This window comes from Panthera pardus, unplaced genomic scaffold, assembly GCF_024362965.1.
Source record: "Panthera pardus isolate Hobbes unplaced genomic scaffold, ASM2436296v1 HiC_scaffold_3, whole genome shotgun sequence".
Taxonomy (NCBI): domain Eukaryota; kingdom Metazoa; phylum Chordata; class Mammalia; order Carnivora; family Felidae; genus Panthera; species Panthera pardus.
Window position 1 is genome coordinate 57,162,976 of NW_026526876.1, and position 12,513 is coordinate 57,175,488.

The 12,513-nt window shown below is 36.4% G+C and overlaps 1 protein-coding gene across 5 annotated transcripts in view; it reads left to right on the plus strand.

Annotated features, from left to right (window-relative positions):
• Window positions 1-12,513, plus strand: part of SSH2 (slingshot protein phosphatase 2) — a 255,271-nt gene that overhangs the window by 47,806 nt on the left and 194,952 nt on the right. For 2 of the 5 annotated variants that reach the window (XM_019429697.2, XM_019429698.2), the window contains exon 2: window positions 10,073-10,153. The exons of the other annotated variants lie outside the window; for them this stretch is intronic. In XM_019429697.2, the coding sequence (XP_019285242.2) occupies window positions 10,073-10,153 (81 nt within the window). The remainder of the gene's footprint in view (window positions 1-10,072; window positions 10,154-12,513) is intronic. 5 annotated transcript variants of the gene reach the window in all.

Below are 12,513 nucleotides of genomic sequence, written 5' to 3' on the forward strand. Positions count from 1 at the left end.
TCTCAATAAAATGGGGGGGGGGGACTTCTTATCACTGTTATTTGTGACAAAAGACTTGGGGAGAGGAGGTATAATGAAAGAGTAGGAATGTTGGTATCTAGGAGACATCAGTTAAAATCCTTGTTCTGCCACTTACATTTAATGAATGACTTAGGAGTGTGTAACTTTACTAGGTTGTTTAGTATTAAATAAGGTAACAAATATGAAATGCTCTGCTTATCATTGTCCATTGGTTATTTTCATAGAAGCTGGCCTCCTCTGTTGCTTTTGTTGTCCATCGGTTATTTTCATAGAAGCTGGCCTCCTCTGTTGCTTTTGTATACTCAGGAATCTTTTCAAACTCTATGTGATAAGTTTTATCCAAAGTCATTACTTATAATTGGATCCCAACATTTGCAGCCCTGTGGATGCTATAGAAATGCAGACATAGAAGATAAGGACCCTGTTCTTGAACTACGTAAAATCTGCTTAGAGAGTTAGGATCCTTTCCATTGAAACTACCAAACTACTGCGGTGTCTGGGTGCCTCAGTCAGTGAACATCCAACTCTTGGTTTTGGCTCAGGTCATATTCTCATGGTTTGTGAGTTTGAGGCCTGCATGGGGCTCCATGCTGACAGTGTGGAACCTTATTTGGATTCTGTCTGTCTCTGCCCCTCCCCTGCTTGTTCTCTCTATCTCTCAAATAAATAAACAAACAAAAAAAAAGTACCAAACTACTATATTAAAAATGGGATAAACTGTGACCTTTTAAACATAAAAAGGTCAGAGGTAAGGCAGTGGCTCAATGCAGTTATCAAGGTTCTGGATTCTTTTCATCTTTTGTGCTCTGTCATCCTTAGCATGTTGCCTTCTGTTCTTGAGCCTCCCCTTTCCAGGTCACAAAATGACTTGTCACAGCTGTAGACCTCATATCTTTGCACCACTGCATCCAAAGGCAGAAAAAGGGCAGGGTTTTTATTGTTGTTTTTCTCAGTTCTCCTTTATCAGGGTGGAAAATCTTTCCCTCAAGCAGACTTGCCTTAGGTCTTGTTGACCAGGATTAGGATACTGTGTGCTAGCCTGCAGGAAGGCTAAAATGACAGATGGTAGGACTAATAGATGACAGAGTTGAGAGATGACTGTTGGTAGACAACAGGGAGAGTCTACTAAGGGGAGCTAAGACTGTGATCTGTAAAGATGACAGTTCTAGGCACTTTCTCATTAGGCAAAATTGTATGCTCTAGGGTAGGGGTTGGCAACCTTTTCATGTTAAAAGCCTGATAGTAAATATTTTAGGTTTTGCTGGCCACAAATGGTCTCTTGCATCTTCTTCCTTGCTTTTTCTTCTTCAAAAAAAAAAAAAACACAACCCTTTAAAAATGTGAAAAACATTCTTAGTTTGCTGGCCATATGAAAATAGGCTATAGTTTGCCAACCCTGCCAAGGTTATGAAGGCTCAGAGGAGAGGGAGATGACTGAGGCTGAAGTCATCATTTTGAAACTCCCTGAAATTCTGAGACTTGAGTGGTCTTTGAAGGATGGGTAAGATTTACATTGAGAGATTCTGTAACTTCTGAAGGGAGCAGTGGGTGGGGAAACATGTCTGTGAAGCTTACCATAAAATAGCTACATGTTACCTGCAAAGAGTGAAAAGCAGCAATACCTCTGCAGGTGAAATGGGCCAAATTGCACATGAAAGTTAGGGAGTGCTGCATACCTGGACTGCCTCAGCCACTGACAAGCCAACCTTCTAAGTATCTCTGAGAAATAAAGATGCTCTTTTGGCTTAAAGCCTCCATGTTGACTTGGAGCCCAAGGAAGGCAGTGTCTCATGTAACAGTTGGCTCTTCAGTAGGAGCTGTTGCTACTATGACTAATTAAAGGACAAACATCTTGTGTTTGGAGAAGATTCTTGGTGTCTTAACCATAGCTATACACAAAGATCATAACTCATCTTCAATTTGTACTATTGTTGTTGACAACAAGGAAGAATTGCATCAACTAATGCTAAGTCACTCATTCACTGAACATTTATTGAATGCTGAGTGTATGCCAGGCCCTAAAGATATAAGTTGAAAACTTATAGTCTAGAGGGAGGGAAACAATATATAGAGAGATAATTATAGTAGAATGAGATAAGGATTAGAAAATATATGTACAAGGAACTGTGAATGCCTAGAAGAAGGAACCATCAGTTAGTTAATCCTGATTTAAACTCTAGGTGACTCAGTCTAATTATTGCTGTCCTTCAGTGGACATAGATTATATCCTTTTTTTCTTTCTTTTTTTTTTTAATTTTTATTTAAATTCAATTAGTTAACATATAATGTAACATTGGTTTCAGGAGCAGAATTTAGTGATTCATCACATGTAACACCCAGTGCTCATCATAACAAGTGCCCTCCTTAATACCCATCACCCATCTAGCCCATCCCCCACCCAATCCTTCCATCAACCCTCAGTTTGTTCTCTATGGTTAAGAGTTTCTTATGGTTTGTTTCCCTCTCTCTTTTTTCCCCCTTCCCATATATTCATCTGTTTTGTTTCTTAAATTTCACATATGAGTGAAATCATATGGTATTTGTCTTTCTGTGACTGACGTATTTTGCTTAATATAATACATTCTAGTTTCATCTACATGGTTACAAATGGCAAGATTTCATTCTTTTTGATGGCTGAGTAATATTCCATCGTGTATATATACCACATCTTTTTTTTTCCCAAGTCTAGAAAGGCTTTTATTTATTTTTTTTTAATTTTATTTTTCATTTTTTTTAAATTTACATCTAAATTAGTTAGCCTATAGTGCAACAATGATTTCAGGAGTAGGTTCCTTAGTGCCCCTTACCTATTTAGCCCATCCCCCCTCCCACAACCCCTCCAGTAACCCTCAGTTTGTTCTCCATATTTATGAGTCTCTTCTGTTTTGTCCCCCTCCCTGTTTTTATATTATTTTTGTGTCCCTTCCCTTATGTTCATCTGTTTTGTCTCTTAAAGTCCTCATATGAATGAAGTCATATGATATTTGTCTTTCTCTAACTAATTTCACTTAGCATAATACCTTCCAGTTCCATCCACGTAGTTGCAAATGGCAAGATTTCATTCATTTTGATTGCCGAGTAATAACTCCATTGTGTATATATACCACATCTTCTTTATCCATTCATTCATCGATGGACATTTGTGCTCTTTCCATAGTTTGGCTATTATTGATAATGCTGCTATAAACATCAGGGTGCGTGTACCCCTTCAAGTCTGTATTTTTGTATCCTTTAGGTAAATGCTTAGTAGTATAATTGCTGGATCATAGGTTAGTTCTATTTTTAACTTTTTGAGGAACCTCCATACTGTTTTCCACAATGGCTGCACCATCCTTAATACTAGCCAGTTGTCTTACAGATCTGTACCATTGATTACAAAGAGGCCTATGTGAAATACTGTGGTTGAATCAAATCCAAATCATCATCCAGAAAAAGCAATTTCAAACATTCTACTGCTGCTGTTAGGTGTTTAGGATCCTCTTTATGTACAGAGTATATGGCTGTAGTGTTATTTATTTACTTAATTTTGTGCTTCCTGCTATACTAGGTATGAATACTGGGTTCTATAAAACAATTATTTTCCCCAGTAAAACTTGCAGAAAAGAAGATTCTGTGGTAGGGAGAACATGTCCTCCTCCCACCCAAAGAGTCTCCTCATCTTAATCCCCTGTGAACCTGCAAATATATCATGTTCCATGGTTGGGGCAGGGGGTGGATTAAGGTTGCAGATGGAATTGATTGCTAATTAGATGACTTTAAAATAGGCAGAGTATCCTGGATTATTGGAATAAGGGGAAATATAATTATAAGGGCCTTTGAAAGTGAAAGATGGAGACAGAGAAGAGGTTGTATTGATAAAATATAAGAAAAACTCACCCTACCTTTGCTGACTTTAAAGATGCAGGAAGGGAGCCACAAGCCAAGGAGTGTAGGTGGCCTCTAGTTACTGGAAAAGGCAGGGAAACGGATTCTGCCTGTATTAGTTTGTTAGGGCTGCCAAAACAAGTACCGTAGACTAGTGGCTTAACATTAATTTTCTCACAGTTCTGGAAGCTAGAAGTCAGAATTCAAGGTGTTGGTAGGGTTGATTTTTTTTTCCCCCCTAATATCTCTCTCCTTGGCTGGTAGATGTCTGTCCTGTCTCTGTCTTCACATTGTCTTTCCTCTCAGTGTCTGTGTCCTGATCTCCTCCTCTTACAAGGCCGCCAGTCATATTGTATTAGGACCCACCCTAATAAACCTTATTTTAATTTAATTACCTCTCTAAAGACCATATCTCCAGATAGAGTCACATTATGAGGTCCTAGGGATTAGGAGTTCAACATATAAATGGGGGCGGGGTGGAGAGAGCAAATTCAGCCTGTAATACTCCCCTAGAGCCTCCAGAAGGAACATGGGTCTGCCACCACTTTGATTTTAGGACTACTGACCTCTAGAGCTGTAAAGATAATAAATTTTGTGTTGTTTAAACTTAAGTTTGTGGTATCTTGTTACAGCAAATTAGAAAAATGAATGCAGTTACAAGTAATCTGAGTCCATTAATAGGAGACTGATTAAATGAATTTTGGAACATCTATACAATGAAATAGCAGTGATCAAAAATACTGAAATAAATATCCACTGACCAATAAATAGATTTAAAAATGTGATATATATACAATGGAATATTATTCAGCCTTAAAAGGAAAGGAATTCTGACACATGCTAAGTGAAATAAGCCAGTCACAAAAAGAGAAATACTGTATAATATCACTTATCTGTGGTATTCAGAGAAATCAAACTCATAAAAATAAAAAACAGAATAGTGGTTGCCAGGGGCTATGGGAAGGGGAAATTAGTTTTTTAATGGATATAGAATTTTCATTTTGCAGGATGAAAAAGTTCTAGAGATTGGTTGAACAACAATGTGAATATACCTAATACTAATGAACTCTTTACTTGAAAATGGTCAAGATGGTAAATTTTATGTTATATTATTTTACCACAATTTGAAGTTTTAAAAATAGTGAAACCAAAGACAAGTTTAAAAGGCAATGACAGAAAAATAGGTGTAGTGTGCTTTCATTGTGTATTTTTAGAGAAAGTATACACACACACACACACACACACACACACACACACACACACAATATCTCTGAAAAAATCCCAAGAAACTCACGTAATGATTACTTATGAGAATGGGATTGTAGAGAATTAGGAAGTGGGAGGACAGGGATGGGAGGAAAACTTACATACTCCTTGACAGCTTCTGAATTTTATTGGCCACATGCATATATTACATATTGAAGTAATGGTTTTTACCATAATTTACAATAATTTTGAGCTCATAGACACAGAGAACCAGAGACACAGAGAACGGATTGGTGACTGCCAGAGGTTGGGGAAAGACTGGGCAAAATGGATAAAGGCAGTCAAAAGGCACAAACTTCTAGTTATAAAATAAGTAATGGAAATATACTGAAAGAAAGAGAGTGAGAAAGAGAGAGAGGAAGGAAGAAAGGAAGGGAGAAGGAAATGGAAGGAGGAAGGGAGAGAGGAAGTCATAAGGTTTTTAAATCTGTAACTTGGGGTTAGGGACTGCAGAGAGGGTTTTCTCACTTGGGTCATGTTTAGACTGTGAAATCGCTTTGTCAATCCAGCTATGTCTAAGTGTCAGGATAAATAAGACCTTCTTGTTTTGGCCTTTAAAGAGTTAAAAGCTTAGTTTCAAAGTGGTCATTAGGCTTTAAGGTACACATGTATGTTATGGTTTGGTATCTAATAGTATATTTTTAAAATCTCTAGTTTCTTTAAGAATAAGTGCAGTGTGTTCACTTAGAACCTCCGAAAAAAGTTGGGGGAGAAAATATAAATGAAAATAGAAAAGACAAAAGAAATATAATAGCCAATATTTTCTGCTTCTTAAAAATCACATAACCTGTATACAACAAGAATAGAATAAAAGACACTTAACAGTAGAAACAGGTTTTGACTCTTGTGGGATTATTTCTTAAGACTTCTGCTTACAAATTGTTAGGTAACTGGACAAGTTAGATTTTAACATTCTTCAAAACATCCTTCTTAGTACATGAGTCCTTGCATCATACATTCCATATAAAGATTGCAACATTTTATTACTATAATTGTTGCTTAGAAGCTATTCTGGATTGAAACTTCTTGTTATATACGGATGTGTTTTCCTTACCAACAATCTTGGCCCTTGTTTTTCTCCAATGCTTAGCCAAAGCATATTTCCATAGAGCCATATACTTCTTTTTGTAGTTTTTCATCTTCATAAAAAACAAAAAACTAATTCTGGAGCCTGTTCAGTTATCTTTCCCTTTTTGTTTAGAATTTTCCTGTAGCTAATATAGCACCCAGAAAATTGCTTAGTACATAGTAGGGGTACAATAAATGGTAACGAATGACTCATTGTGAACTCAAAACTTCAGGGTTATATAGGGTATACAAAATTGTCTGTATTTAGAAGTGAAACTCCTATATATTTTTAAAGTTTATTTATTTATTTTGAGAGAGAGAGTGAGTGGGGAGGGGCAGGAAAAAAAGAGGGGCACGAGGATACCAAGCAGGTTCCGCGCTGTTAGCGCAGAGCCCAACGCAGGGCTCAAACCCACGAACCACGAAATCATGACTTGAATCGAAACCAAGAGTTGGTCATTCAACCTACTGAGCCACCCAGGCACCCCAACACCTATAATTTTATAGAAGCAAAATTCCCCTATATAGTAGAAGTTTCTTTGAAAGGGAATTTAATGCAAATTTATAAGCCTTTTACATCTAATAGGGAGATTATTACTATATTATTATTATCATCATTAACAGCAGCAGCAACAGCAGGAGCAACAGTAGTGACATCAGTAAGTCATGCTGCGTGCTTTTCCTGTATTATCTCTCAGGCAATATTTCCAATGCCCCTATTAGATAAATGCTATTTTCGTGCCTATATTTATGGATGAGGAAATTGAGCTCAGAGTGATTAAGTAATGTGTTCACCATCCCATGGCTAGTAGGTGTCAGAACCAGGGTATGAACTCAATTTAGTTTAGTTAAGATTTGGACTTGGCACTTCTAATGCAAAAATATGAATTTGACATTATCCACTTCAAAATTGGCCAAAGGGACATTTAAGAAGGGAAGGAGGAGAAAGAAGGAAAAGAAAAGAGAATTGACATCTGCACTACAAACTGGGCATGATCACTATCTTCATGCTAGAAAAACACTGGAGGATTTTGTTCAATATGAAATTCAGGCAAGGCCAGGTTGGGGAAGAGCCTGCCAACTTGAGAAGTACTATGTATATATAAAAGTCCACCTGGGAGTGGATCAAGGTAGCATCTTTTATTCCCAGTTTAGTAATGTTAATTTTATCAAGTACTTTTTAGCATCTATTTAGATAATCTTATAGTTTTCCTCATTTGACCTAATATGCTAAATTATATTAATAGAATTCCTAAATATTCATTCATTCTTGGAATAAGTCCTTTATAGTTATAAGCAAGACAGTTCACTCTGCAGAACCCAGGAACAACTCAGGAACTGGAATTACCAAGTACCCCAGAAAGCAGAGGAAAGAACTTGAAATATCCTTTGTCTTCCTTTAGGATTAGATTTTAATTTGGAACTAAATATGTTGTTTGCTAGTAAATATTTGTTCCGTGAACCAATTATTTTTAATGCTGCCAACACACTTAAATTGATACCTTGTAACTTAATGAATTAAATTACAATTAATACGTATGCAGTAAAGTCTTAAAATAACTTTAGGAGTGTGAGTCATCACAGAACCACCTTCTTGGAAGATATTTTAAAAGAAATCATGTAAACATGCTGAAATATTTTTAAGAATGAAAACTTTGAAAATCTTAACTAGTGTAATTTGGATTAATTGTACACTGTGGCAGTGACAAGCCACTATTGATATGCTTAATATTACTTATGTTGTCATCTGTTGTGATCCGAGAATTTGGGAGAATTGAAAGCAGTTTTGATCTCTACCTTATTAATTTCTTCAAATATTTTAGTTTTTTTAATTATGCCTTTAGCTTTTCTAATATGACTTTTATAAGTCTTCAAGTATTTTGTAGTCTGATTTTTTTTTTTTTTAAAGACAAGTGGAAAGTAAATGTTCTTATTATTCCCCCCTCCAAAATTCAAGGGAGTGAGGAATAAAGAGATTTTGCATTTGTAGGATTTAAAAAGTGATTTTAAATGTTTGGTTGTTTCTGTTTATTTTCTAAAAGAGGAAGAGGGAGGGAAAATGGAAGATGAGACTTGGTTGTAAGAGGGAAAACTAAAGTAGGCAAAAGATCAGGGTAGGAAAAAAGAAGATAAACCAGGAGAAGGCACTTACCAGAAATAATAGCTCTGAGCTTTCCTTTTTTTTTTTTTTTTTCAGTTGTTTATTTGCACTTCAAAACTCAATCTCTACAGGTATTAAGTGGGTTTAAATGTAGTTTCAGCTTTGAAAAGTCAAAGTAAGAGTCAACTAGGATAGCCACAGAGTAGTTAATGTAAGATTAAGTTTCAGCCACTGGTAGCAAGGTGGGTTTTTTTGTGTTTTTTTTTTTTGTCATTTGAGAGCTTTATTGAGATATAACTGATATACAAAACACAGACATTGTTAATGTGTACAATTTGATGAGTTTGGACACATGCATACACCTGTGAAACCCATCACTATAACCATCTCTAAACCTATCTGTCACCTCCCAAAGTTTCCTCATGCCTCTTTGCATTTTTTTTTGTTGTTTATTTGTTTTGTGGTAAGAACATTTAAGCATGAGGTATGCCCTCCTACCAAAAATTTAAATACACAATGGAATATTGTTAACAGTAGGCATTATGTCATATAGCAGACCTCTATAACTTTTTTAGCTCACTAAACCGAAACTTTGTACTCTTTAAAGAAGAACTCTCAATTTACTCCTTCCCCCTTAGGCCCTGGAAACCACCATTCTGCTTTGTGCTACTGTGAATTTGATTATTTTGGATACCTCATATAAGTGGAATCGTGTAATATTTGTCTTTCTGTTACTGGCTTATTTCACTTAGGATTTCCTTTTTTTCAGGCTGAATAATATTCCATTGTATGTATATATCACTTTTTCTTTAGCCATTTGTCTGTTGTTGGACATTTGGATTGATTCCATCATCTTGGCTATTGTGTATAGTGCTGCCATGAACATGGTAGTGCAGACACCTCTTCCAGATCCTGATTTCAGCTCTTTTGGATTTATACCCAGAAGTGGAATTGCTTGATAATACAATAGTGAGAAGTTTTGATGACATAAGCATTTACATCTTTATGTAGGGATAGCTCAGTTTCCAGTAGCTTTTACTCAAACAGCAAACATTTGGGTGGAACTTAATGGGTGAGAGTTGGAGCTTTTTTTCTTCTTCTCTTTTTTGTGGTGTTGTTAGTCATAAGGAAAGAATAGTCTTGTGTTACCAGCTAATTATTTCACTCTTCTGTCTCGTTTTCCTTATCTGTCTTCTAGACAGATTTTGAAAAAGAGATTGGACAGTGGAAGAAAGGTTTTAAATTGTTTTCTGGCATCCATCAGGTGGACTTAGGTAGGGCATATCTTTTGGCTGTTCTTATAAACACTTGTTAGAAGATGGCTGATGAGGCTAGTAGTTAGATACCTCCAGTCATGTCCTATGTTATATTCTGAAGCCTGACTCTAAACAGTCATATTAAATATGTACCTTTGGATATGAGGATAAATGAACACAAGCCTACCCTCTGGGAATAGTCCAGAGGACATACTATAAACAGTTAGTAGTACCATCTTTACAGAAAAGGGACACCCCATTGCCCAAATTGGAAACCATAGAAAATGCTTCAGCTAATCAAACATGCCTCAATCAATTTTCTGGTCACCTAACCAATCAACTTGTTGGCTTTATTCTCTCCAAAATAGCCATCACTAATCAGAATTTCAGCTTCTCACGTATGAGCTAACATGACTCGGTGATGTCTGCTGGCTTTTCCCTCAGGCTTATGGCCCCATTCATCTGGATCTGTGAAATGATCTTGTTTGTATTACAGAGTTCTCATTTGGAAGACAGTGAATCAGCAGTGTTACTTTCCTGTGAATGTGAAGAATCAGATATCTTTAGTGGTTCCAATGTACGTAGGTATATGTTTTTATACAGCCTTTGGTAATTCCAAGTGAAAGCTTTTTGGGTAAACTTGGCTTTCAAATGCAACTGAGATACAGTACCTATTGTTTCATCTGTTTGGCCTCACTCAGCAAAATACATAGTCTGTGAAAGCAAATAAGGGACTTGGAATGAGTATATATATATAAATATAAGCATTATATTTATAAATATAAATATGAGTATATTTGTATGCCTAATAATCTCCATTCAAGGTGTATTTACCAAAGTAGAAAAATGTTGTAACCTGTGAGTGAGTTCTCCCTCAGTAAAGATGATTGTTTTAGTGGGCTTTTTACATTAAAAAAATTTTTTTTAATGTTTATTTTATTTTTGAGAGAGAGAGTGCAAGCAGGGGTGAGGCAGAGAGAGGGGGACAGAAAATCCAAAGTGGGCTCTACGCTGACAGCATTGAGCCCAATGTGGGGCTTGAACTCACAAACCATAAGATCATGACATGAGCTGAAGTCAGACGCTCAGCTGAGTAAGCCACCCACGCGCCCCCTTGCATTTTTTAATGGTCAGTAGTTTCCTTTTCCCTGTGGCAACTGCTTGGTATTGGTGCTCCACTGGACCTTTATGCCCCACAGACGTAGACCTAACACATCCTGGCTGTTGAGAATGTTAAGCCAAATAATGTTTTAATTACTGGATCATGCTATCTAACTAAATACATTTCATGAGATGTTATAAATTTATTTATCTCACTGGACCCCCAAAATAGTTGCTTAATTACCACAAATTGCCCAGGCTGAATCAGGCTGAAGTTAGTTAGAGAAGGACTTAAATTGACTTTTAAAAAATTTAAATATGTCTTGTAACAGGATAACTGCCTTTGCTAGCCATGGCTAATGCTAGGTTCTACAAACCTTGATGATAAAATCTGGATCCTGTCTATTTTAGGATGTTTATTGTATATAGTAGGCACTCTATAAATGTTAAAGTTTTACCAATTGAAACTCTCGAAGTAAGTAGGGCCTCCTAAGTATATCACCATAGTACAGCCTAGCCTGCTCTTAAACTGTCTTCTTTACTTCACCTTCACTTCACAGAGAAGGTGATCGCTACTTCAGGACTTCATCCAACTATTATATTGACTGACCCAGTTGCACTTCCTTCAGCGTTGATGATGAGTCTGAAATGGCATTAAGTTAGTTATTGTGACTCACTAATAGCTGGAGCTGTGCTCATTCCCTAGTGCTTGAAAACATTGATGAATTCACATGAACACTCATTTATTATCAACATTTTGCAGATGACAAACTGAGGGTAGAAAGGTTGTATTCTTTGCCCAGTGTTGTGTGATAAGCAGGGGCAGCGCTGATGTCAGATCTCAGCACCCATCAGTGCTGTCATCAGTGCTCTCATTATCAGCAGGCAGCAACATCATTGATGGAATATGTACCAAGGCTGTTTATATAGTTTCCTCAAGATTTACTTTGCTCAGTCTGCAGTGGCATCTTCTGGATTAGACTGCCTTATTTTTTGGCTGACTTTGTCTTAAAGAGACCAATGTATGACAATCTATATGAAGAAAATTTTTATGAAGTTGTGCACATGTGGGAAAAAGATGACTCTAGTTTTAATGGTTCTCTGAGAAACAATTAATTGGGTATGTATATTTGCAGATTATTCTGGATCGCTTTATTTTATTGCCAGATTTCATTCAAGTCAGGTTTGTTATCTTTTCCTCTTTATAAGGCAAAAGTGGTTACATGTATTTGGCTGGCTCTTAAAAAGTATTGAATTATCCTCCTATTTGGTTGCTTAGGGAGTATTTCCTATATGTTTTCCCCCTTTCCTCAGCTCCCATTCCCACCCTCATGTCAAAGGAGGTTGAAGATCTCCTTCCCAGTTTGATGCCTTAAATTTGAAAACAAAATTGTTTGGAGAACAAACTGATTGAAATCTCCACTTTGAATTTTCTTCAAAGGAAATTGCATGGGATCTTGATAACTATTTGAAATAGAAGTTAACTATTGTAAAGAAGAGTAGCACATAAAGTCAATCACTGAAGAACTTTCTCTTCAATCTCGGGATAACAGAATTATGAACTTTGGTTATCTATATTCATTCATTCATGCATGCATGCATGCATTCATTCATCTCCAAGCACTGATTGACTATCTCGTAGTAATCACTGGGCCCAGGGCCATTTAAGTTAGGCATAAAATATAGAATCTACCCTAAGAGCAAACTTTCAGCTATAAGATGAATAAGTTCTGAAGATCTAATGTAAAACATAGTGACTATAGTTGATAACATTGCATTTGATAATTTGACATGGCTAAAAAAGCAGAACTTAAATGTTCTCACAGAGAAGATAAA